The 26,403-nt window shown below is 44.8% G+C and overlaps 1 protein-coding gene across 1 annotated transcript in view; it reads left to right on the plus strand.

Annotated features, from left to right (window-relative positions):
* The first annotated feature begins 720 nt into the window (after nt 1-720).
* The window catches only part of UBE2H (ubiquitin conjugating enzyme E2 H), a 46,601-nt gene continuing 20,918 nt past the window's right edge, over nt 721-26,403 (plus strand). Inside the window, exon 1 of the mRNA XM_066592158.1 lies at nt 721-1,105. Within this exon, the coding sequence (XP_066448255.1) occupies nt 1,053-1,105 (53 nt within the window). The 5' untranslated portion in view covers nt 721-1,052. The remainder of the gene's footprint in view (nt 1,106-26,403) is intronic.

The raw sequence follows: 26,403 nt of genomic DNA on the forward strand, positions 1-26,403 counted from the left end.
AATGCATCCCTATGGGGCGCAGATCTGCGTGCGGGAAAAACGCTGCGGATTTTAAACAACAATTATCCCGTGGACATGAGGCCTAAGTGTCAAATCGCTGGGGTCCCAATATATATTCCATTAACTGGTAGAGGAAGGGGAGCGCAGTCAATGGAGTTCAACTCAAGAGTGCAAGACAGGGCGAGGGGTGCACCAAACTTGAATCTTTGCCGCGGCCTAGCTACATCTCCGTGTATGAGAAATGATGTCTTGTAGACATAGGAAGCAGTAAATGAGTCAGTTATAAGTACAACGTGAACTTGTCCAAGTACAGATAGATACGTGATCATGTTTCTACTTCGTACCCCCACATGTACTTCCTGCTTTACTTCTGTGTATTAAACATATACTATAGTCCTCCCCTCCCATGGCTCTCCTGGGACAGGTCACTTACAGTTCACCCTTGTTTTGCTTACACTGAACATTTATAACCCAGCCTTGTAGAATTGTGTCAGCAGGAGTATGAAAACAGCAAGCTCCCCCCTCCTCACTATTCTATGCTGTGACACTGACAAGCGGACTACAACTCCCATAAGGCGTCTGTGTAACGCCATCTTCCATAAAGGCCGCCTAATTCCCTCACAGCCGAGAACAGGTAGACGCTCTCCGGAGCGAGGCTTGGGCAGCACATAGATCACTCCGCCCCATTAGTCTGGCCCCTCCTCTCTCTTCTCTGTTTTTAAGTCTTCCTCCGCGACCGGCGCGTCACTAGTTGGCGAGGTCACGTGACAGCGGTGCTCGTAGTCGGTTGTATTATTTATGTGTTCCAGGGGGGGGGAGTCCCCGGCGAGCGAAGACATCGGCGGTGACAACACCGACTGCGGAGTCCAGGGGAAAGCGAGGCCCGGCCCCTCAGTCACATACATAAGCACCGACTGAGGCTGAAACCCCGGTTAAGCTGAACCCCGGGGAAGGAAAAAAAGTCCCGGTTTCTTGTGTCAACGACAAGCGTATTTTCCAGCCGTCAGCACTGCAGCCAGCGGAGTGGGAGACCCCGGGGGGGAGCTGAAGCCATGTCATCTCCCAGCCCGGGCAAGAGGCGGATGGACACGGATGTTGTCAAACTGTATCCTTCTCGGGGGGCTGTGATACTGGGGGGCTGTGGGGGGACGTGACGGTAACGCAGGGGGCGAGAACTGCAGCTGAAAAACCGTTTATTGTGTCTGCTGCCATTTTACCTTGTCATGGCCGGTGGACGGCACAGAGGAGTGGGGTGAGGAGCTGGAAGCTTCTATAACCCCGGTGTGTAGTGAGGGCCGGCGACGTGTCCTCTGCTGCTCATTAAGTAGCTTATACTGGGACTGGGGGGGAAGTGCTCCATACTGGGACTGGCCTGGGTATATATATATATATATATATATATATATATATATATATATATATATATATATATATATATATATATAGTGTGTGTGTATATAATATATATTCTCATGTGTGTTCCTCTTCCCATTCTCAGGGGATCCTGCTTACAAGTAGTTGAGTCCCTGGGCTGACACAGGCCCATTATATTGGGAGGGGGGTAGTTGCTTGTTACTGTTGGTGTTTTGAGGTTATTTTGCACCTTGGAGACTATTTCTGGGACACAACCTCCTCTTTGTATTTCTAGTGCTTTTTTTCTTAAAGCTGTCAAGCCCGACTTGCTGGAGTGCCGTGCGGCTGCATTGTGTCATCCGGTGTATTAATAACCTGTTGTATCAGTCACTCTTGTGTGTCATCAGGCTGCACTTGGCCTATTTCTCTGCGTCTTCTCTTGTGGGTTTTTCCTGTTTTTAATCCTCAGCAGACTGTTGTCACCTAGCTGTAATACTGTTCAGGCCTCCATGGCCGAGCCCTTTCCTCTAGTCATATATATATATATATATATATATATATATATATATATGTCTCTGCGGAGCTGATGTGCAGGTACCTCACCCTAGAGCTTAAATTAGACTGCTAACCACAGGTTACACTGTGCGCTCCTCCACTCTTCTGATGGGGCTGCTGCTTTGTTCCTTTCTAGCTTCAGACACAATGATTTCTCAAAGTGTCGTTGCATTAAATGAGCACAAAGAATCCGATTGGACTTTTCAGGCCTGCAGTGCAGGACTCTCCAGTAAGGAAAGGGTCACCTGTCTCCCAAGTGCTGACTAGCTGGAAGCATATATTAGTAATGGAGATTAAATATCACACTTTCCTTATACTGTAAAGAGGATTGGGCCTGGATGGAGTACTTGTCCACAACTATCCCCCAACCCCCCCTAACTCCCTCCTTCTTACACACTCGGGTGTGCAAAGTTAACTTTGGATTCTAGATTGCAGACCTTGTATGCTTCCTAGGGTCTGTCTGGCACCAATGGCTTTAAGGGGGCTGTGCTACGGAGGGGAGGGGGTATTGGCTCAGAATCTGTTTTGTTTGAATGTTATTCCTTTCCACCCCCTTTTTTTTTCTTGAAGCCCATTTACCCAAGTGTATTAAGTGGGAGAGGACACTGTAGTTTTTTGTTTTTGTTCCTGAAAAATGAAGGTGGTGGGTTTGCTGTGAAAGGGAGTCTTGTTGACGTTTGGTGGAGCAGAGGAGGAGTGTGACCCTCTCGGTCTCCATGGATTAGAAGGCACAGGCCTAAATTTAGTCCCCATACTGAAAGCTGGGTTAGATAGTGGGGAAATCAGGTTTTATAGTTGCCATTTTAAGTCTATATGTCCCAGTAATGTCAAACCTCATGAGAGGGTTAATGGGCTGTTACATTTTATTGTTTCTTCAAAAGCCAAGGATCTGTTTAATCCCGAGGTGGAAATGTTTAGTGCTTGGTAATGACAACCAGCCTGCAGAAATTCTGAGTCACAGAGGTTTTCTTTCCTCCTCCCTTCCGTTGGCCCTATTTTCATGCCTATTACCTATGCAATTATGCTGGCGTTATATTTAGAATTGTTTACTTTGTCCATGTGTTTGTTTTCTATTTGGGCTGCAGTGTTTTGTGTTGTGACTTAGTTTGTAGAAAAGAATACATTGTAGGCTGCAGTTGGAGAAACTTCTTTCTATCAATAGTTTGGCTTCTGTGTAAGGAAAAGGTTACAAATGAAGGTTTCAGGGACCTGGAAACGATGTGATGTGCATAATGTGGTCTCTACCCCCCTTCTGTAACTTCCTTGTTAAACTGTTGCATATTACTAGAGGCGAGCAGGAGTGCTGAGCTGCTTGTTTTGTCAGCTTGCTGTCATATTATTGGCTGCTCTGTTACTACCCGGAAGCAGGGAGAGAGGATGGGCCAAGCGAACAGCTGATCGCTGACAAAGGAAGCTGTTTTGTGTATAGAGCAGACTAGCCATGCAGGATGTGTGTACACAGTTGTAAATGCATTTTGGTGTCGCCAAACGATGACCTTAAGTTAACTTTTTTTTTCTTCTTCTTTTGAGTGCTTTAATCTATGCTGTGTGCAGATGGCTCAGATGATAAATACAAAGATCACACTTTATTTACATGCATTAACAGATCCTAGCAGGCATTTTGTAGGACTTAAGCAGAAGCTAGCTACTTTTCGTAACCCTATTGTAAGTGTTTGGAATTTTTGTATTTTCTATATGTATCTGTGTTCATACCTGATACTAGGGCTTTTGGGTATGTCAATGATTGTGTAGTCAGTTATGTTCCCTGATCTCCCTATAAACCGGTATGATTAGCAGAGCATTTGAGAGGGAGACCAATGCCCGACCCTTCTGTAGAACAGAGAATTAACTGTTAAAGGGGTTGTCCTGCGAAACAAAGTTGGGGTAAGCACTTCTGTATGGCCATATTAATGCACTTTGTAATGTACATTGTGCATTAATTATGAGCCATAGAGAAGTTATTCACTTACCTGCTCCGTTGCTAGCGTCCCCGTCGCCATGGTGCCGTCTAATTTTCAGCGTCTAATCTCCCGATTAGACGCGCTTGCGCAGTCCGGTCTTCTTTTCTGAATGGGGCCGCTCGTGCCGGAGAGCGGCTCCTTGTAGCTCCGCCCCGTCACGTGCCGATTCCAGCCAATCAGGAGGCTGGAATCGGCAATGGACCGCACAGAAGACCTGCGGTCCACCGAGGGAGAAGATCCCGGCGGCCATCTTCACCAGGTAAGTAAGAAGTCACCGGAGTGCGGGGATTCAGGTAAGCACTATCCGGTTTTCTTTTTTAACCCCTGCATCGGGTTTGTCTCGCGCCGAACGGGGGGGCTATTGAAAAAAAAAAAAAAACGTTTCAGCGCGTGACAACCCCTTTAAAACGCAGCATGCGATCTCCTAACTTACTCTCATTTGGGGATGGGTCTGGAGCCCCATACATATTGTATTAAACTGTTTGCAGAATCTGCTGAACTTAATTTTGTGGGCAGCTTTTGGGTTTCTTCATGCATTGCTTTCAGTATTGGCAAAGACAGTGACATGTTAAGACACTCTGGAGGAAAGTTGTGCTGGTTTAGTATGATGATTGCTGGCATATGATATGACTAATTAGAGAAGAGTGCACATTTCTTTATATATTAGGTTAATGCATATGATGTGTATGGGCTTTGCGTGCGTGATACACAGTACCAGCATCGCACAGATGGCCATGTTGCCGCTCACATGAATTGCGTGTAAGAAAAATTACAGCATGTTCTATCTTGGCACCTATTGCGCGGCATACATGGCGATGGGTGGCCTGCAGCCTGTACTCAATGTCATTGCATACTGGCTGCGTACAGCATGTGTATATTTCATGGCCTGCATGCTGTGAGATTCGCTTGTGAAAGTCCAGCCTTAGAAGCATCTCAGCTCCTCTGTACACAGAAATCTAAGCCAGATACACCGTTTCTCAGAAAATTAGACATACCCCGAAAATAAGCCCTAGCATGAATTTTAAGGATTTTTGTGGATGCAGGATGATTTTTCAGGATGCTTGATGTATATGCGCTACTCGAAAAATATACAAATTACAATTAAAATCAATTTAAATAGTGTCCAGGCAGCTATAAATGTAAAAAAAGTAAAAGCTTTCAGAGCAAAAAATTAATATAAGACCCCAGTCTTATTTTTGGGAACTGGGTAGGAGCTTGTTTTTAATATAAATTATATATGTGGTAATCTGGGGTGTTCCCGCCCCCTCCTGACAAACCCCACCAATTTTTCACCGGCGTGGAGATGTTGATGCAGAAAGCAGAAAAATCGCAACCCTTTTGCACAAGCAGGCATTTTACCAAAATTTGCAACTTTTCTACCCCAGAATTCTGGAATGCATAGTATGTAAAGCCAAAAAAGTACGTGTTTTCATCCAGTTAAAGGGGTTGTCCCGCGCCGAAACGGGGTTTTTATTTTTTCAATAGCCCCCCCGTTCGGCGTGAGACAAACCCGATGCAGGGGTTTAAAAAAAAAAACCGGATAGTACTTACCCGAATCCCCGCGCTCCGGTGACTTCTTACTTACCTTGCGAAGATGGCCGCCGGGATCTTCACCCACGGTGGACCGCAGGTCTTCTCCCATGGTGCACCATGGGCTCTGTGCGTTCCATTGCCGATTCCAGCCTCCTGATTGGCTGGAATCGGCACACGTGACGGGGCGGAGCTACGAGGAGCAGCTCTCCAGCACGAGCGGCCCCATTCAGAAGGGAGAAGATCGGACTGCGCAAGCGCGTCTAATCGGGAGATTAGACGCTGAAATTAGACGGCACCATGGAGACGAGGATGCTAGCAACGGAACAGGTAAGTGAATAACTTCTGTATGGCTCATATTTAATGCACAATGTATATTACAAAGTGCATTAATATGGCCATACAGAAGTGTATACCCCAACTTGCTTTCGTGGGACAACCCCTTTAAGCCTATCAATCCTAATGTTGATTCAGAGGAAAAAAACCCCAAAACAATGAGGTAGAAGCCAGTTTTTCCCATTTAACCAAAAAAGTCCTTTCTGACTCCAATCTGGCAATCCTAATAATCCCTGGATCACCGACCCTTCTGAAGTTATTAATGATACAGCCCTGTAAATATCCCTCTTGTGAGATTTGATTTGTATATGATTGCTGCAGCTACATTGTATCGCACAGCCATTGTGACCCTCTGCAAGTCAGCAGGACATTATTTATAGCTACTTTGGCAGTAGAGAAACCTTCAGTAGTCAGAGCCAAATCGCAGAATAGGCATAGAGTATGTTGTCAATAAACAAGCCAAACTAGTGCTGCATTACTCTTTTTGATTCCCCCCCCCCCCTCTACATTGATACACGCCGTCTGGCTTTTAATTCTAAAACTTGCTTTGTGGGTAGAAAATGAGCATAAAGGCCATGATTGCCAGTATGCTATTGGCTACTGTTAAATTGTCAGGTTTATTGCCTCGTCCAACATGCTTGGAAAGCTGATAGTTGTAGGCCTCAGCTACATTGTATTCAACAGGTGTCACACAGCTGTATATACCGTGTCACATTTATAACACATGAGTAACTTGCATGAAATTAGATTGATGCACATTTTTCTTTCTTGCGCCAAAGTTAGTCTGCTTTTCCAAGGGAAAACATTATCTGGAATCTCAAATGGGATTCATTATCATGTTCAAAAAATTCTTCAGCATGAGTTCACACAGGGCAAGTTTGGGTGTGTTTTTTACTAGAAAGAAAGCTATTTCTTATCAGGAGAGGGCCAGGACACCACCATGCACAAAAGATAATTAGCTGGCTTGGCTGACTTTGCTCTAATGTATTTGGGCCCCTTTCAAGTTACCCTGTACAGTTATAGTGGCAGAAATATAAATCTCTGGCTTATGAACTATACGTAAATGGTGCGCTTATCATTTAACTGGTTGTGTGCTCTGTTTTGAACCATCTCTTTGGACCCATTAACGACGCAGCTTCTTTTTTTCCCCCTATGTTGGGTTTTTTTTTCTTCCCCCTCCAATTTAAAAAAAATGATTACTGTACTATTTTTAAAATCTAAAATATCTTTGCAAAAAAAAATTAAGCTTTTTTGCCGACATCTTATGACAGCTGTAACATTATTTATTTTTCAACCTAGTTGTGCAGGGGCTCATTTTTTTTTGTGGGACGACCTGTAGTTTCTGCTGGCTCTATTGTTGGGTACGTATGACGTTTTTTGATCACTTTTTTTATTATTTTGTCTTGGAGATTGGATGACCAAAGAAACTGCATTTCTGGCTTTTTTTTTCCTCTGACGGTCACCGCGTGGAGTAAATAATGCATACTTTGATAGATCACATTTTTATGGCAATACAAAATATGTTTTGGGGTTTCTTTTTTAAGGTTTTTCTATTATAAATAACACAATGGAAAAAACCACCTGCCATAAACTAAAAACTTACCTAAAAACAATTTTTTTATTTTTTATTTTTTCCCCCAAAAATTTTCCATAGGAATATAACATTGAGGCAATGTATGTCGGCGTGCAAGGCTGGCTGGGTTAGTGGTAATAGTGGAATTCTAATCAGTTAGGGCTTATTTACACGAGCGTATATATGCCGGCGTTTTCACGGCCAGTCGATATACGCTTCCATCTATGCAGTCGTTCCCTCCCCCTCACCGGCTTTCTGCCTCTCTCCTCCACCCCGGCGTTTGCGATGGGAGAGATGGGCGGAGCTAAGCTCTGCTCTGGCGCACCCACACCCATTGCTGGCTATGGACAAGGGGATGGGGCGCGAGCTTAGCTCCGCCCCCATCCTGGCCACTTCATTGCAAACCGCTCTGAGAGGAGGAGAGAGGCAGAGAGGGGGAGAGGACTGCTTAGATGGCAACGTATGCCGGCCGTGGAAATACCGGCTGATTTACGCTCGTGTAAATAAGCCCTTATAGCCAGATTCCTCTCCGCCTTTCATTGTTTTTGTCATAGAAACGATTCAAAGACCTCAGTGGCCTGGCCAGGGCCAACTTGCAGAAGGGGAGGAGAGAGGTAGACAGGTGTTGGGGTGGTGTAGGGGGGGGGGGGGTTCTTCTCTCATGGGGCAGCAACCCAAGGGGGGAGGAATCCCCTTACCTTTTAGTTTTATTTATAACTTTTTTTTTTAAAACAGATTTTCACTTTTTAAAAATTTATTTATTTTTTAGCCCGCCGTAGGTAACGAGAACTTGCGATGCTTTGATCATTTCTGCAGTATAATCTATTACATTATACTGCGATCTAACAGACAATCTTATCAAGCCATGACTGGTAGGTAGGGTCTGATTACCCTGCAGCACCACTGCTGGAAAAATTAAGCATTACCATTCCTATTCAAAGCAATGAGTTGTGCACATAATTTAGGGAAAAGCTGGTCCTCTGGAGCAAGGGATGTGCTTTAACCCCTCTCCATGCTGGTCAAGAGATGGTATACAGGGGCCCCTGCCCTGGTTCTAGATCATTACCAAACCATTCTGTAATGTGGGATATGAAACGTGGTTTTAGATCAATTCAACCCAATTTGGCTCTGGGCTTTAAACCTACGGCATTGTAAATATACGTTGTGTGTGAGTAACCCTTTATTGACACGGCTCCCTTTTTTTTTTCCTCTCCCTTTAAAAAAATCGTAATTCCTTTTATTTATCCATCAACGTCTCTGTATGAGGGCTTGTTCTTTGCGGGACGAGTTGTATTTTACAATGGTGCTATTTATTGTACCATATAATGTACTGAAACTTAAAAAAAAAAAGGTGGAGTAAAATGAAAATAGACATTCTGCCATCTTTTGTGATTTCGACTAGATGACTTTATTCTATGGGTTAGTACGATTACCACAATACCAAACGTGTGTAGTTTTTTTTTTTGCCGTACTAATTTAATTTTTTTTTCATACATTTAATTTTTTAAAATTTTCTGCCGCCATCTTCTACACATAATAACTTTTATTTTTCTGTCGACATAGTTGTGCGAGGGCTCATTTTTTGCGGGATGTCCTGTAGTTTAGTTGGTACTGATTTGGAATACATACGACTTTTTGATCGCTTTTTATTGACTGAAAGTGCATTTCTGGCGTTCGTTCTTTCAGATGACGTTCACCGTGCGGAGTAAATAATGCGCTACTTTGATAGATTGGACTTTTACGGACGTGGCAATATCAAACATGTATTTTTCCTATGTTTTGTTTTATTATAGATACGGCAAAAGGGGGGTGATTTAAACTCGTGTTTTTTTTGTTTTTGTTTTTTTTAAGCTCACCTGGGGGACCACAACTACCTACACTTTGATCGCTTCTGCAGTATGACGTAATGCTACAGCATTACGTCATACTGCGATTTGATAGGCAGTCTGCTAAGGCAGCCCTGGAGCCTTTCAGATGGAGCCTGCTGCCATGACACCTGTAAGGCCTCATGTCCACGGGGAAAATCAGGCCCGCTACAGATTCTCCATGGAGAATCCGTAGCGGGTCCCTCCTGCCCCGCGGACATGAGGCATAAAAATAAGAATTAACTCACCTCTCGCCCGCTCCGGATCTTCCCTTCGCCGCGGCTTCATCTTCTCTATGTCACGGCTGGATCTTCTTTCTTCGGCCCGGTGGATGCGCAGGGCACGTCGGTTGCGTGCCCCGCGCATGTGCCAGCCCGAAGAAAAAAGATCCGGCTGCGACGGAGAGAAGATGAAGCCGCGGCGAAGGGAAGATCCGGAGCAGGTGAGTAAATTCTTATATTGGTCTCCCTCGGATCCGGACAGCTTCCATAGGCTTCAATAGAAGCCTGCGGGAGCCGTCCCCGTGGGAGACCCGCCCGAAAATGGAGCATGGTCCAGATTTTTTTATGCTCCCTTTTTTTTTTTTTTTTTAAAACACTTTTATTGACCATCCGCGGGTATTTATCTACCCACGGGTGGTCAATGCATCCCTATAGGATGCGGATCCGCGGGCAGGAGAAGAGTTAAAATCCGCTGCGGATTTTAATTCTTCTTTTGCCCGTAGACATGAGGCCTAAGGCTCCCTGTGGTCTCACGTGGGGGGAACGTCGTTCGGGGGATTTAAATGCCGCTGTCACAAATGACAGTGGCATTTAAAGGGTTAATGGCCGCAATCGGCTACGCGGCAGATTGCAGCTATTGCCCGCGGGTGTCAGCTGTAATAAACAGCTGACCCCCGTGCTGTATGAAGAGAGGTAGCGCAGCAATCTCTTTATACATAGCCCGACGCTGCAGGACATAAACTACTTCAAATAGCGGGAAGGGGTTAGCCCCTGCCAGAACAGGTCAAAGGCTTAGCTGTTAGACAAAGCCGGGAGCCCTGAAGAGAAGACAAAAGGTGAAACAAACAATAAAAGGTAATAAAAGTAAAAAAAAACCAAAAAACTTTTGCCATATTTTATAAAAAACCAAAACAATCAAAAACGGTTTTGGTATCTAAGTGCTAATACCGCTATTGAAGGAGTTGTGGTGCTTGGGTGAGTATTGTGGACTTTTCTGACCTCGCGCTCATCAGTCCCATGGCCTTTCTGCAGCTCGGTCCAGTTCAAGCGAATGGCATTGAGCTGCAGCACCATACCCCGCCGCTAAAATATTCTGTGCTGTGCCTGGTATACAGTGTAAAGGCCGCAGAGCTTCTCTGAATGTTGTGGCCCCTTCAAACAAGCTTATTGGAGGGGGTGCCAGAAGTCACACAAACCCCCCCTCCCCGATCTGAGCCTTTCTAAAGGTCTTTCTACACGGTACGATTATCATTGGTAGTACCTCAAAACCCTGCGCTCCCACAAGGTTTTGAATGATAGTCTTTCTGTGTAAAAGCATGCAGAGACTAGATGAGTCATTCAGTTTCAGCATTCTTGAAAACTGAATTACCTGGTTATTCAGTGTGCAGTACTGAACGGCTGCTATTAACGACTGCTGCTTACAGTGAATAGGGAAAGAACTCTCCTCCAGCCGCCCCGGCCCCCTGCTGGCCGCGCTGTGAGCAATCCCAGCGATACTCTCTCCTGTGTAACAGCATGGGAGCGAGTATACATGGGGATGAGTGTCAGCATTGTTTGCCCAACACTTGTCCCATGTAAATGGGCCTTAAGTGTAGGTCAGCAATATTTAAAGTTTACAGTTCTCTGGTGCTCTGCCTGCAGTACAATGGTAGGCCACTGCACAACAAATGGCTATCGGCTTCTTGCTCTGTATACCGTGATAGTGGCCCAGCGACTAGCTAATTGGTTGGGATTCCAAGCAGCTGTCCCTTGCTTATCAGCTATTGATGACCTACAGTTGCAATCAAAATTATTCAACCCCTATTGCAAATAATGTTTACAGTGGTGCCTTAGGTTAGAAGTTTAATTGCTTCCTGACGAAGCTCTTAACCCAAAACACTCATAAGTCAAATCAATTTTCCCTATTAAAATGAATGGAAAAGCCATTAATCCGTTCCAGATCGCAAGATCTCCCATTGATTTCAATAGGGATGCCGCTGTCCTATGAATGCAATGGGCTGCCGGCAACCCCTGCAGTGATTTTCGGGAAAGGGCTTTAAATATAAGCTCGTAACCCATGTTTTTGCTCTTAAATTAGAGCAAAAATTCGGCAGAGAGCCTGCTCGCAAGTCAAAAAGCTCTCAAGCTGAGGCACTCGGAACCCAAGGTATCGCTGTACACCTAATTTGCAGTGGGGGTTCAAGAATTTTCATTGTAACTGCATTCTTAAGGGCCATTTATACATAACGATTATCACTCAAAATTAGCTCAAAAGCCATCTTTTGAGCGATAATCGTTGTGTAACTGCACTGACATTGTGCAATTTTCGTTCTCCCATCGCTCATTGTTGTGTTTCAGCATGCTGAAAAACAAGGATGAGCCTTATCAGGGATTCACAGCAGGATACAGCTGATACTATTGCTTCAGCTGTATCCCGCTCCATGATAACGGGCTGGGTATGAAGAACAGAGCTGTCTAGCTCTGTTCTTCATACCCAGCATGGAGTGCTTGGCTGTATAACAGCCGGGTGCTCCATGCAGAAAACATCTGGATGCAGAATACAAGCGGGGACAACCTGTTTGTCTTCTGCATCCTCCGCTGGCAGTGCAAAGTGATCACTCACCTTGAGCGATCATCTTGCGCTGTAAATGACACAACAATCGCTCGTCGCTTGAGCGACATCTTTTGAGTAATTATCTTTGTGTCTAAATGGGCCTTTAGGATAGACTGGTCATCAATTCTTATAGAGCTGGAAAAAAATGCCTATAGGTACAGGATAACCATTTTTAAAGGGGGTTGTTTATTTTTCTTTAAACATGTTTGCAATTGTATTAAAACGATAGCAGTGGTACTTGGCCATCCTCTCCCCTGGTGATCTAGTCCTGCAGATCCTGTGGTGGTCCTGGCTATTGTTTAGGAATGACTGACTTCGCATAGGTCACGTGTCGCTGATCTCCTGGCATCACAGCTCGGCTCCCTTTGTTTTCGCACAGTTGCATCCATGTTTATAAAAACAAACACAAGCTAAGCCAGCCCCTTAAAGTGTGGGAACCTGCATACATTCACAAAGCAGGAAGACGGTTTAGATCTGCTTTTTTTTTTTTTTCTTCTTCAATCCTCTTACTGAAAAGTGTAATCATTGGTTGCTAGTAACTTGTTTGACGGTAAGGACATGGATAGTTTGCTTAACAAGGGCAAAGCTTAATTAAGTATTCATATCTGCTAATTTTATTCCTCCAAGGTCCAGTGTGCCTGCTCCTATACTGCTTTTATTATGTGAATAGAATAACTATTGTGAGCACTCAGGATGATGGTTTTTCTATTAATTTCCTGTGCGTATATATTATACCTGATATCACATTATATTATACTGAATCCAGAAATATTTTCATATCTTTTGGCATGGTTACTGACTAAAGCCCCATTTACACGGGGTGAATGTGGGGCAAACTATGCCCGACACTCGTCCCCACATGTACTCTCTCCTGTGCTGCTGCACAGGAGTATTGCTGGCTCGCAGCAGGGCGGCTGGAGGAGATTTCACTCCTCGCTCTCCCCCGCCCCTCTCCATTAACTTTAACTGTGGTTGTTCAGTACTGAACGGCTGCTGTTTACACTGAACGATCATCGTTCAGCTCATCGTTTAGGCTGCATAAATGATGAAAGGTGAGCTCATAATTCAGCATAAACAGCAGCTGTTCAGTACTGAACAGCCACTGTTTAAGTGAATGGAGAGGTGCGAGGGAGCGCAAGGAGTGAAATCTCCTCTAGCCGCCCCGGCCCCCTGCAGGTCGCTCTGTCAGAGAGCCAGCGATACTCATTCCTGTACAGCAGCATGGGAGTAAATATGTGCGGGGCCAAGTGTCGGGCATCTTATGCCCAACAGTCGTCCCGTGTAAATGAGGCTTAATGGGGTCCTGGTTATTTGATGCAGAAGACTTTTTCTACCTTAGGAAGTTGTCAAAGATATAAAAAACATGTCACTTATTGATGTGGAGTATAAACTTCTGTTAGAATAAAAAAAGCTACAGAGACTGAATGTTAAAGGGATTTTCTGGGACTACATTATTGCTGGCCTTTCCTTAGAATAGATCATTAATAATTGATCAGCAGGGCTCTGCCACTCAGGATCCTTGCTGGTCAGCTGATGTGACAGTGGAACTCTGGTGAGTGCCGCTGTCACTTTGGTACATACATGGCACAGTGCTGTCACTGTATAGAGATGGTGAATGGGACTGAACTGAAATACCAGGCACAACTGTGTGGTAATGGAAATCACACACTTGCAGTATGTTCACATGTCACAAATTTCTGCAGCAAATTCCACCTCTAAAAACTGTCAATTTGTGGCTTTTTTGCAGATTTTTGGCTGTAGGCAGATTTAGCCCTGTCAATGAAGTGTGTGTGTTTGTAATTCTTCCTGGAGGGGTGGTTATAGGAGGCATAGTTACTGAAAAGCAAGGTTGTTTTCCCTACTTTGGGGCACGTGTACTGGGTGAGGGCACAGCCAGGGAACATGTACTTTTGGGGCCAAACTTTGTCAGGTCACATACTTTTTGTGGCACAGTTGGGGCTCATGTACTTTGAAAGGGCACAATTTTAAGAGGGGTGGAGTGGGCATTACCTTTCAGGGGACATGAGGGGAACACTTAGGGCTCATGTCCACAGGCAGTTTTTCTTTGACTTTCATTTATCCATGCACATGTGCATGTAGATGCACATGAGAAGTAGATCACAGCATACTCTTTCTCTGTGTACCACAGTGTGAGCCCTATAAACTTGTATAGGTAACGTATGCAACGCTGTCCATATGCAATGATTTGCGTTTGGCCAGCATTTTCATATGCTGCCCGGCTATGAAACAGCCGGGAATCTTAAAAAGTCACACTGCGCATGCCTGTGTGTGATACGCAGGCGTGAGCTGTACACTTGCAGCCATGTAGGTCTCTGCCGGCAGTCCCTGTACTTGCGAACAGTAAAGCGCTACGGGGAGATCTGCAGCATTTTACCAATATGGCCGTGGACGTGAGGCCTTTCTGTGGAGCGCAAAGAAGGCATTATTTTTATTGGTGGGCAATATGGGGGAATTTTTACTGTGGGGCACTATTACTTTATGGGGCACAAGTGGGTACTAGAATTGTATGGCACACAAAAGGGATATTGGTGTGGAATATAAAGGAAGTATTATTTTTGCACTGGATGTAATAGGGAAATTACTTTGAGGGGTGGTATTTTGTGGACCCCAACTGGTACACTACTACTGTGTGGGGCTCTGACAGGAGGGTGTAGCAGCAGGATGGGCAGAGTATTCAGAGACAAGTAGTGGCTAAAGGAAGTCTTTATGGTGGTCATGGGTCCAGATAGTGAAGATGTTACCTGTGATTGGTGGAGGTAGCTGCACTATAATCACTATAGTTTTGTAGAACTGGTATGTGACTATTTGGTGAATGCACCTTTTTAAAGAGATAGTTAAGCCACTGTATCTACGCCTGTCTTCTTATAAAAGTTGTCCTATGGACTCTGGAAAACTGCCCCAGAATGAATGATTTGGGCTACAGGCACTACAGTCTGACACTGGGAGCACTGCTATTTCACTCGACTGGCAGTGCAGAGGTGGGGTTGAAAGAGTTGGGGACTCGTTCACACAGTATGTTGTCGGCGTATTATGCACATATTGCATATTATGCACATAAAACAATATGCCGCAAATAGGCATGTAACATGCCTGCACTGTGTATTGTATTCACCGATACAGTATAATGCACGTAATGTGCACCAAAATAGGACATGCACGTGATGGTTGCGTGTAAATAACGCAGGTCTGAATGGCCTAATGTAAACCAATGGGGTTTTAGCACTACATAATGTGTGTAATAAGCAACTGAATACGCCCGTGTGAGTGAGCCCTTGCAGGGGCAGTTCATGTGAAGAAGGCTGTGCTTGTCCTTTGGAATGGTTCTACAGTGGAGCATAGAAGCACAGGAGCTGTTAGTAGACCGTGTCTGCAGAAGGGGGCATCACACACCTACCTACACACCTCAGCGTACAATCTGTTTGGAAGTGGATGTAACCTTTGTACTTGGTTCCACAGCTGTTAAAGTGGTTGGGGTAAAACTGAACTTGCTTCTTGTTTCTTTCAGTGTATTTGTAACAAGCAGATATAATGCTCTCGGTCAGATGAAGTAAACCCACTGGAGCAGTTCCTGCAGATGTAATCTGTAGTCCTTTTAAATTATGCCAAAATACAAAGTAGATGCCCATTCTGGTGTCTAAAACTTGTAGACAATGCAGTAATCACTGGACATGTTGATAGATAATAGTTTAAAAAAAGAAAGTGACACCAATTGGGCCTCCTTGTGTTTTGCGCATGGAAAAAAATGCACAGGTGTGTTAAAAATGCTACATATTTCATAGACCGAAATTACAAATGCCTGTGAGAATCAGTCCTTGGGCCGGCTGTACACGGGCAATCCGGATTCCGCATGCAACTGAATCCGGCTCTGACCCCGGCCAGCAACCCTGCATACCTTGTCTTTTCTGTAATGCGGATGACCGTGGGCGCTCGCCGTCAGTCATGCACAGTACGGATTTTTCTTTTAAATATCAGATTTTCCCGCGCCGTCGCTAGGCAATGCTGCAGATACCCGCGGTCTTTCTGCAATGTCAATTGCGGGTCGGCGGCTTCCATTTACCTTAATGGAAGCGGTCTGCGTGGAGAGCGCAGCAAAATAAAACATCTTGTGATTTTTTAATTTTTTTTTTTAATTTTTTTTTTCACTCCCTTCACTTGTGGAAATCGCAATGCGTTTCTGCGAGTGTGAAGGAAAACAGGAATATTTTTGGTTTTTTTTCATGGCACGTTTTGAACGGTATTTGCTGTGGCCTTATGCTAACTGAAAACTGACTTGAGAATACATAAAGCCAAGTAAATCTCAGGTGGGCAGAATGAAATCACATGACCCACTTAAAGAGCACGATTCTCTAGGTGATTTTTTTTTTTTTGTTCATGACATGGGAAAACTGCCAACTCCATATTAAAAATAGTGCTTTATATTACATGTTGTATTGCTTGGTGCTTTTACTAAAGTTATAGGGCCGCTTTTGGCTTGATGAGAAAAATTGCATAGTTTGACAAGTTTATCAAGGTTTAGTGCTCTTTTATCACACAAGGTTGTCTTGGGCCCTCTGTCCAAGGGCGTTGCAAAGTCCTGCGGTGAATCTCCGCCGCGGGAGCTGCCGCCCGGGAGCAGGAGCTGGCAGACGAATCTTTGCGGTCAGCCACATCTGACAGGCTGATCGCGGAGAATCGCTGCAAATTGGCTTTTTGAAGTCTTATGCTTATGGGCCATATTATGGCTCTAGTTTTTGAGTTGTATGAAACCATGGGGTGCTGTTTTAGGCTAACTTCACACTGACGAGTGCGATATTGGGCTGTGAATCCCACCCCCATATCGCGCTCAAAAGAATGGGGTTCATATTTGTGTGAGACTTGTCACCCGTGTGAAGCTGGTCTTGGGCAGCTATCTTCTCCCGTAATACTATGCTGCAGGAAGGCATTATATGGTACACTACGTGGACACTTAGGCATTACATGTATATGAGCTTGTTGGACATACCATTACAAAACCAAACCATGGCCAGAAACTTTTTGGTGTGGTCCAAAATCTTGCGGAAAACCTTCCTAGAAGAGGGTCTGAGAGAATTTGCACCTTCAGCTAATATGGAACTTGTATGATCAGGAAGTGTTAAGATGGTAGGGTTTATAGTTGTGTCTGAAAGTCACACTGTCCAGCGAGTTCCTCCTTTCTGTGTAGCACTGTAGTAGGGGGTCTGTATACATCACTCTATCTGTGGGGAGAAAGCCTGTTGCATGCTGCCATTACCATTAAATAACTTATGCCGCCTGCAGACGGCCAGGTCAGATCCCGCTACAAGAGTTCTCGCAGCAGGATGCGAACCCGTGCCCCTGCAGAGCCCTGCGGCTTACCCGCTCCCAGGGTCACCTTCTCTGTGACGTGCCGGCAGCCGGCGCATGGGCAGAGTGGAGCCGGCGGGTCTCTGAGACCCGCACAGAAATAGAACATGCCGCAATTTGTTTTCTGCGTGTGTCTTTACGCGGACAAATCGCGGCTGTGTGCATAGGATTGCATGCATGTAATCCTATGGCAGCAGGCACGGGTGGGAAATCCTGCCGCAGAATTTCCGCCTGTGTGCAGGGGGCCTTATAAACTATATAAAAAGTAGTACATACTGATACATTGTCTGACTAGGACCTAATAGCTTCCTGATCACTCAATGATTTCATCAGCTCACTGCAATCTAGGCAAATAATCGTAGTTCTTCCAGATCTGTGCTGGGGCCATGTCTACTGTAGGCAAATGTATTACCATTGCTATAGTTTTAGAAACCTCTGAGGGCAGTTGATTACATCTGGTCTTTATTTCCTGACCTCTCGTTAGCTTTCAGGCTCTTGGTTTTGGTTGTCAGCACTGGCCTACAAAAGCCCCTTGCTCAACGTGGCAGCTCATTGTTATTGTGCTGACCTTATACATTGCATACATGTGGCAAACTCATCTCTATTGTAAAATTGTCCTCGACTCACATTTTTTAGTTTTTATAGATATGTGCATTTATTTATGCATGTGCGATGTGTGTAACACTATGTACTATGTAGCATAAGGCTCTGTGCCCAAACCAATTGCGTGGTTTCTTAATTTTTTTTTTATTTTTTAGTATTCTAATTTTACAACAGTTGGCAAAGAAAACTGTTTAGGAGGATGTCTGGCAGGAGTTTCTGGAGCTTGGATCCGGTTAGCATTGTGCGTCGAAATAGTAACTCCCTGTGTTCCCAATTCAACTTTTCCAGTTTCTCAGGATTGCGTTACCTGCAGCTTGTCGTTTTTATACGGACGGCTCCTGCATTTATAGCTGGCAGGGTAGAATATTCATACAGAGAATACATTATTTGAGGAAAGTAAAGTCCAAAAACGACCTATTTTGGGCACATGCAGAGGTTACTATACTGGCAAAGGGAGGAGCCCTTAAAGGGGTTGTCCTGCGAAAGCAAGTGGGGTTATACACTTCTGTATGGCCATATTAATGCACTTTGTAATGTACATTGTGCATTAATTATGAGCCATACAGAAGTTATTCACTTACCTGTTCCGTTGCTAGCGTCCTCGTCTCCATGGTGCCGTCTAATTTCAGCGTCTAATCGCCCGATTAGACGCTCTTGCGCAGTCCGGTCTTCTCCCTGGTGAATGGGGCCGCTCGTGCCGGAGAGCTGGTCCTCGTAGCTCCGCCCCGTCACGTGTGCCGATTCCAGCCAATTAGGAGGCTGGAATCGGCAATGGACCGCACAGAGCCCACTGTGCACCATGGGAGAAGACCCGCGGTGCATCGTGGGTGAAGATCCCGGCGGCCATCTTGCTAAGGTAAGGAAGAAGTCGCGCAGCGCGGGGATTCGGGTAAGTACTAAACGGGGTTTTTTTTTTAACACATGCATTGGGTTTGTCTCGTGCCGAACGGGGGGCCTATTGAAAAAAAACCCCGTTTCGGCGCGGGACAACCCCTTTAACTTGCCCCAGATGTGATCCTATTAACCGTTTCCAATCCAAATTGTATCCTGGTTTTCCTAGTGGGTCCACTCTTTTTCTGCCATTATACAACAGCGCTATATACTGGCTAAAGCCAATACTACATGAGGTGACACGTTGGATAGGCCCCGACAGTAGAGAGGCTGGCAATATACAGTAAGAGAACCCTGATGGACATCTTTCAACATCAGAGCTGTACAGCCTTAAATCATAATGTCTTCAGACGTCAGACAATGGATTGGAAAGGGTTAAAGGGTGTTAAAGGAAGTGTAATTATTTTCATAAACTTTTATACTCTATCTGTATGTGTTTCTATTAAACTGAGCAAGATCTCTTGTGTAGAACTGTGGCTCCAATCCGTATGTGAGCGGACTGTTTTCTGATACAGAAGTGTGCGCTCAACAGCCTCCCTCCTCCTGTACGGAGGGTGGAGGTCGCAGAAAGAGGCAGCGCCTCGCTCCTGGACGGCATGCACATCTGGTTCCGCAGTACAGTTGCAGTTACAATGTGTATTGTCAGCTTTGTATTCTGCTCATGGATTGTGTGACTAGAGCTTTCAGTAGCACAGCAAGCGGTTATCTGTCATTGTAAGCTCAACCTCCAATTATGAGAAGGTGATTCTGATAACCCAACCAGAGTCTGCACAGGGGAAAACTAAGATACCTAGAGTGAAAAAAAACAAACTATAAAGACTGCTGCTTCATGCATCAGCCTTAGGCCTCATGCTCACGGCAGCTACGGAATCCGGCCCTGACCGTGGTGGGTGACCCTGCTTCCCTGTCACCAGAGTCCCCGCAGGGTAGTTGTCTTCCGACTTCTCTGTACTGTGGATGGTCCGCGCAGCTTGCCATGGGACATGCGCAATAGATAATTTTTTATACATTTTTTTAACTCCTGCTTTTCCTGCGAAAAGTTAATAGCGGACAGGCCGCGGGTCGGACGGCTTCCATTGACTTCAACGGAAGCCATCTGTGTAAGAACCGCAAAAAATGGAGTATGCTGCAAATTTTTTTTTGATACTTCCGCTCGTGCGCATGAAGAATCATTTTTCCATAACATGATATGGAGGGTTTTGGCTGCGAAACCCAAAGACGGACACCAGCCCCTGATTCCGAAGTAAAACTCTGCCCGTGTGTGAGAGGCCTTGACCTTTTTGCGATGAAGTAAGATGTGCATCCCTGGCTTCCATGCTCCAGATACGAGCTGCTCTAGATTTGTCAGCTTCTAATGTAAAGTATAGTAAATTTGCAGGGCTACAAGTAGGCCTTGCCTTCCCACCAAGCCATGCCCACTTTTCCAGGAAAACTATGCAAATAGGAAAATAATTGTACATTTTTGTGCTAAATAGATGTGCACCAAAACTTGCAGCCTTTCCTGCTACAACCCTGCCATACAACCGGTAATTTTTTTTTTCCCACAAAATTTGTCTATTGTGAGAGCCCTAGTGGCCAGAATGTAAGGTGTAATAAACTATACAATTCCTTTTTTTACACCTTTCATGCTCCATGATTGACAATGCCATCACTTTACTTCATGTGCCATGTGTGCAGTCCTTAAACAGCAGTCTGAGGGTGCATCCTGCTGTATGAGATGCGAGTGTGTTGCACACTTGGAAGCTCAAATCCTGGATATTGGCAACATGGAAAGGAGTTTGCTGCTCACTGAGCAGGCGCTCGCTGGGGTAGATGTGGAGGTGGACGGTAGTATGGAGGAGCAGGATGATCTGGCAGCTAGCTGGGTAACCGTTAGATGGAGAGGTAGAAGAAAGTGATCCAGAGAGGCTAGCCCTGAACTGGTACACCCCTACAAGTTTGCAAATTTGGCTGCTGTGGGTAATGCCATTACAGGATTAGCACTGCTGCAACATGACATGGGTTCCTGGAGTACTGGGCTGACTTTGCTGCTGGTCACAGGTTCTACTGCAGGGACGGGTTGCATCCTAATTGGGAGGGTGCAGCTGTGCTGGGGAAGAACATGGCTAGGGGGTTGGAGGGATATTTAAACTAGGACTGCAGGGAGGGCAACCAGAGAGATAAAGATAGTATAGATAGTGACCTGGGACTACGTAATGGAAATGGGGGTGAAGTGGTGGAAAAGGTTAGTACAGTTAAAACTGGCAGAATAGTTAATGGGGATACACTTAATATAAAAAAGAACCAGCGCCTTTTAAACTGTATGGTGACTGTTAGAAGCCTGACCAATCAAATAGACAAACTGGAAATGTGTGAGGAAAACTACAACATAGCAGGAATAACGGAGACCTGGTTGGATGAAAGCTGTAACTGGGCAGTGAACTTATAGAGTTAAGCCCCATTTACACAAAAAGATGATCACTCAAATGACAGTTTGAGTGACAGTTCCGAACGATCATCTTTGCACAGTGTATAGCAGCTAATTAGCTACTAAAGTGCTATGCAGGCGGAGAGGGACACTGCCACTATCTCTCGGCAAACAATACAGCTGTTTTGCATAAGCAAACTGGTTCATTGTTCTCCTTGCTTACAGCTCGCCTCCCACTGTGAACTACCAGCGGGACACTAGCTGAAAGAATCTTATCAGCGCTGCTGACTGTGATAGCAGCCTGCACTGCTGATAAGAATTCATTGATCAATTCTAGAAAACTAGAATTGAGCAAGGAACGAATCATCCACGAAAACTGCATGATGTCCATGCATTTAGACACGTTTATTGCTTAAAAGACTGCTTTGAGCGAATTTTGAGCAAGAATCGTTGTCTCAATTGGCCTTTATAGTCTGTTCAGAAGGGATCGTAAAAACCAGTAAGGGGGAGGGGCTTATCTTTATAATTCTCTTAGAGCCCAAACTACGTGAAGATATGTGAGGGAGACTAACGTGTAGTCTCTGTGGGTAGAGATACATGGAGGGGAAAACAATAAATAGAGGGATAAGTCATTGGATCTTGCGTAACTGGACTTTTCCAAAGCATTTGATACTATGCCGCATAAAAGGTTGGTATATTAAATGAGAATGCTTGGTCTTGGTGAGACTGTGGCGTACTCTGCCTGAGGACATTAAGAGGAGCCTGAATGCCTTGGGTGTAATAGTACATGTTATCTGATTGCCTGATTGGAGCTGGGAAGAAATTTTTTCCCTTAAATGGAGAAAATTTGCTTCTACCTCATTGTTTTTTGTTTTTTTTTTTGTCTTCCTCTGGATCAGTATTGGGGCTAGTAGGCTGAACTGGATGGACTTGTCGTTTTTTTTCATGCCTAATACTACTGTGATAGATGGAGAGATAAATATAATTTGTTATACTTTTAAAAAAAAATGTTTCCCCCTTTCATCACTTCCTCTTCAAAACATGTTGGCCTATTATGAGAATCAATACCATCTTCAAACATTTTTTGCAAGATTTCATTTTCTGATATTTGGGTTTCAGGTACCACAGACTCTATTTTGCAATTACAAAAGCTATGACTTTACTGAACGTGATTTACTAAGAATTTCTGCTTTTACTTTGCATAGAAGAAAAATTGCCCTGATTAGGCAAGCATGTTAGTTTTTTTTGTCAGAATTATCAGACAATCATAAAATGGTAGCGTTGGATGGGACCCCCAGGGTCATCGGGTGCAACCCCCTGCTCAGTGCAGGATTCACTAAATCATCCCAGACAGATGTCTGTCCAGCCTTTGTTTGAACACTTCCATTGATGGTGAACTCCCCACCTCCCGTGGTAACTTGTTCCATTCATTGATCACTCTCACTGTCAAAGTTTTTTTCTAATATCTAATCTGTGTCCCTCCCTTTCAGTTTCATCCCATTGCTTCTAGTCTTTCCTTGTACAAATGAGAATAGGGCTGATCCCTCTGCAGTGTGACAGGCCTTCAGATATTTATAGACAGCTATTAAGGCTGCCTGTCCACGGGTGTTTTCGCATTGCATTCCGCGCAGCGTTAATCCGGCTGCGGGGAACGCAGTGAACGCTTTCCATAGCATTGCTATGAAAAGCACAGCCTCCCTGTCCACGAGCGGAGAAATGTCAGATAGGCTCACCGCAGAGATTTGTCGGCTGGGTCCTGCTCCCCGGCGGAGATCTGCCGCTGGATATTGCAACGCCCGTGGACAGGCAGCCTAAGTCTCCTCTCAGCTTTCTTTTTTACAAGCTAAACATTCCCAGATCCTTTAACCGTTCCTCATAGGACATGATTTGCAGACCGCTCACCATCTTGGTAACTCTTCTCTGAACTTGCTCCAATTTGTCTGTTTTTTTTTTTTTTAAGTGGGGTGCCCAGAACTGATAGTTATCTGATAGTTTTGCGTTAGACTTCATACAGGTGCCTTAGAGTCCACGGTGTATGCAATATACAGTGACTCCTCATTTACATTGCCTTTTATGTGCAGGCATGCAGACCTTGCTATCTCAAGGTTCCAGTTTCATTAATGCAGAAGCCATACTATGTGTCCTTGTGGCCAGAAGAGTGCCCCCCCCCCCCCCACGCTACACCTACCTTACAATGAAAACTGTAACAATAACCTGAAATTTTACAGCCTAATATCACATTTGTCTGAGGGCGGCTTCACATGACATGTTCATTTGCCCGCAGCAAACAAACATGCCTGATTTAAATGGCTCTTTAGCCTAATGAGGTCCATATGTGTCGTTTATTTCTTCACGGAATTGCGTAGTTTATTGGTGCACCTCTCATAGACTTCTATTGGGACGTTTGGTGCGCACAAATATAGCATGCTGTTTTTTACGCTTACACAAAAAAAGTACATATGGGTGAACCCATTGAAATCAATGGGTTCTATTCTTTGCATTTTGTGCACCCGACGCCCGCTCTGGATTCCAAAATGCAAATCCGCCCGTGAGTAGCTGGCCTAAATGGGAAACTTTGTTTTCAGTAGGTGAAAAACTTCACTGGTCATGTGATCACACAAATTCACAGCTCTTAGCAGTATAGTTATCAAAATTGTCTCATGGAAAAGCATAGCATGGCTGTGTCCGAAACCTGGATTCCACATCTATAAATGTACGTGTCTTCTGGTGGTGTAGGTTTTTACTGCAAACTCTCCGTACATAGTGGGTGTCGTCTGTCTTTGACAATTGACACTTAAGGCCCATTTAGACACCGATAATCGCTCAAAAGATGTTGCTCAAGCGGCTTTTGAGCGATAATCGTTGTCATTTACAGCGCAAGATGAGCGATCACCTTGCGCTGCGAGCGGTGTCACCGCTTGTCTTCTGCATACAGCTGTTCCCCGCGCTTGGAGCGCTCGGCTGTTATTCAGCCGAGCGCTCGGAGCGGAGGATGCAGAAGACAAGCGGGGTGTCCCCACTTGTCTTCTGCATCCAGATGTGTTCTGCACGGAGCGCCCGGCTGTTATACAGCTCAGCGCTCTGTGCTAGGTATGGACTGCTCTGTTCTTCATACTCAGCCCATTATCAGAGGGTGGGATACAGCTGAAACAATGGTATCAGCTGTATCCTGCTGTGAATCCCTGATAAGGCTCATCGTTGTCTTTCAGCGCTGAAAGACGACGATAAGCGACAGGATAACAAAAACTGCACGATGTCAGTGCAGTTATCTTTTGAGTGAATTTTGTGCGATAATCGTTGTCTAAATGGGCCTTTAGTACCAGAGGCTGTGATTGTCTAGCAGTGACTTGGAATCTGCAACCGTTCCGCAATGTCAGTTGTGCGGAATCTGCCAAAAAATGGAGCATGGTGAGATTTTTTTCCTTCAAGCGGAAAACGTAATTGGGGTCCGCTCGTGTGCAGGAAGAATCACTTTTCCATAGCATGCCATATGGTCTGTATTTGTTGGGGAATCCAGAGGCGGACGTCCGCTTTGAATTCAGCAATGCAAATCCACTTGTGTGCAGGCGGCCTTGGGCTGCCTGTCTACGGGCGATGATTCACCAGCGGATCACGTTGTGTGAAGCTTTCCGTAGCGCTGCTTTGGAAAGTGCAGCGCCGGCGTCCACGAATGGAGAATCCTAGCGATTCTCCGCTCGCGGGATCTAAATTGCGTCATGCCACGATTTCTTGTGGTGAGCCTATCTTTTAGATAGCCTCACCGTTGAGACAAGTCAGCGCTCTCCCCTTGTACCCCATGGCGGAATATTGCCAGCATTATTCTGCCGTGGACAGGGGGCCTTAAGTGATCAAAAAGTAATGTGGATCCCCATTATTTTTTTTATTTTTTTTACAATATTCTGTCTGTTTGGCGCATAACACAGAGCAAATGTAAATCTAGGTATACAGATGGCCCTATTTTTCACGGTAGTGTTACAAAAACTCAACACTTGCTACTTTTTTGTTTTATATTTACATTCCTTGATAAATTTCTATACAAATATGAATCTATAGTTAGCTGAATATTAAAGGGATGACAGCAAATACGGATCAGACAAGGATTAACGTACTGACGGCATACGGTTGCAATGTCGTCTGTAATGCGTCTAATACAGATGTTGTAATAAGCACATGTGAATGGCTGAAACATGTAGTGCAGTGGCTTGTTGTGGGTAATTGCTCCACTCTACTAGTATCCATACACCATTCAGACTTTTTTGTATATAACCTGTAACTCTTTGCTATATATGAAGATGGCAGTTTTGAATTCTAGAGATGTGTAGCAGGTCTGAAATCCTAATGGCTGCTCACTACTTCAAGTGCAGTGAACAGGCACGGCTGATTCTTCTGTGTCCTTGGCATGTTCATACAGGTGTGCTCATGCAGGTGTGTGCTTTTCTTGTATATGAAGTATGTCACTTGGTATAATCCATTCCATGATCAGGTCTGAACGTGGGGGCATTTGGCAGTAGCGAGAGGGGTTAACGCTCTGTCATCTTGATGTATTTTTAGCTGATGTTGTAGGTCTTCTAGCAGAATATGCAAGCCGTGGTATAATGACAGCAGTGCAGATTCCTGGAATAGAGCGTTCACTTTGGGCAGAGATCGGATGTATGTAAGAGAACATCATGTGCCGGGCTTTGTCGTTCCTGTATGTTGGAGAGAACTATTCTGGTTATTAATGGTGTCTACTGTGTTCCCCTGCTGGTAACGGCTAATTGTTAGGGATCTTAGCAGGCACATCCTTCCATTACACAGTTAACCAGTCCTTGGGGAAACTCTTCTGTGTACATGCTATGCCTATTTTTAGTAGTAGAGACTTCTACATGGAGGTAGAACCAGCCACATGACGGCCCTCAAGGTGATCAGGTACGACGCAGCTACTACAGAGAATACAAGACTTTGCTTTCATTAGATTTAAAGGCATATGTTCCTCAGAAACATTGGAAAATGTCAGTTGCCAGCTTGCTATTACAAAACTAAGGCTCGCTGGCTTTTAGGCCCCATTTCCACTTTAGTATTTTTATCAGTATTTTTTTTGTCTTCGTATTTGCTTACACTATAGAGTTGAAAGTTTGGACATGTGCAAGTTAAATTTTTATTTTCTCTGCCTGG

Source organism: Eleutherodactylus coqui, chromosome 2 (genome assembly GCF_035609145.1).
Source record: "Eleutherodactylus coqui strain aEleCoq1 chromosome 2, aEleCoq1.hap1, whole genome shotgun sequence".
NCBI classification, from domain to species: Eukaryota; Metazoa; Chordata; class Amphibia; order Anura; family Eleutherodactylidae; genus Eleutherodactylus; species Eleutherodactylus coqui.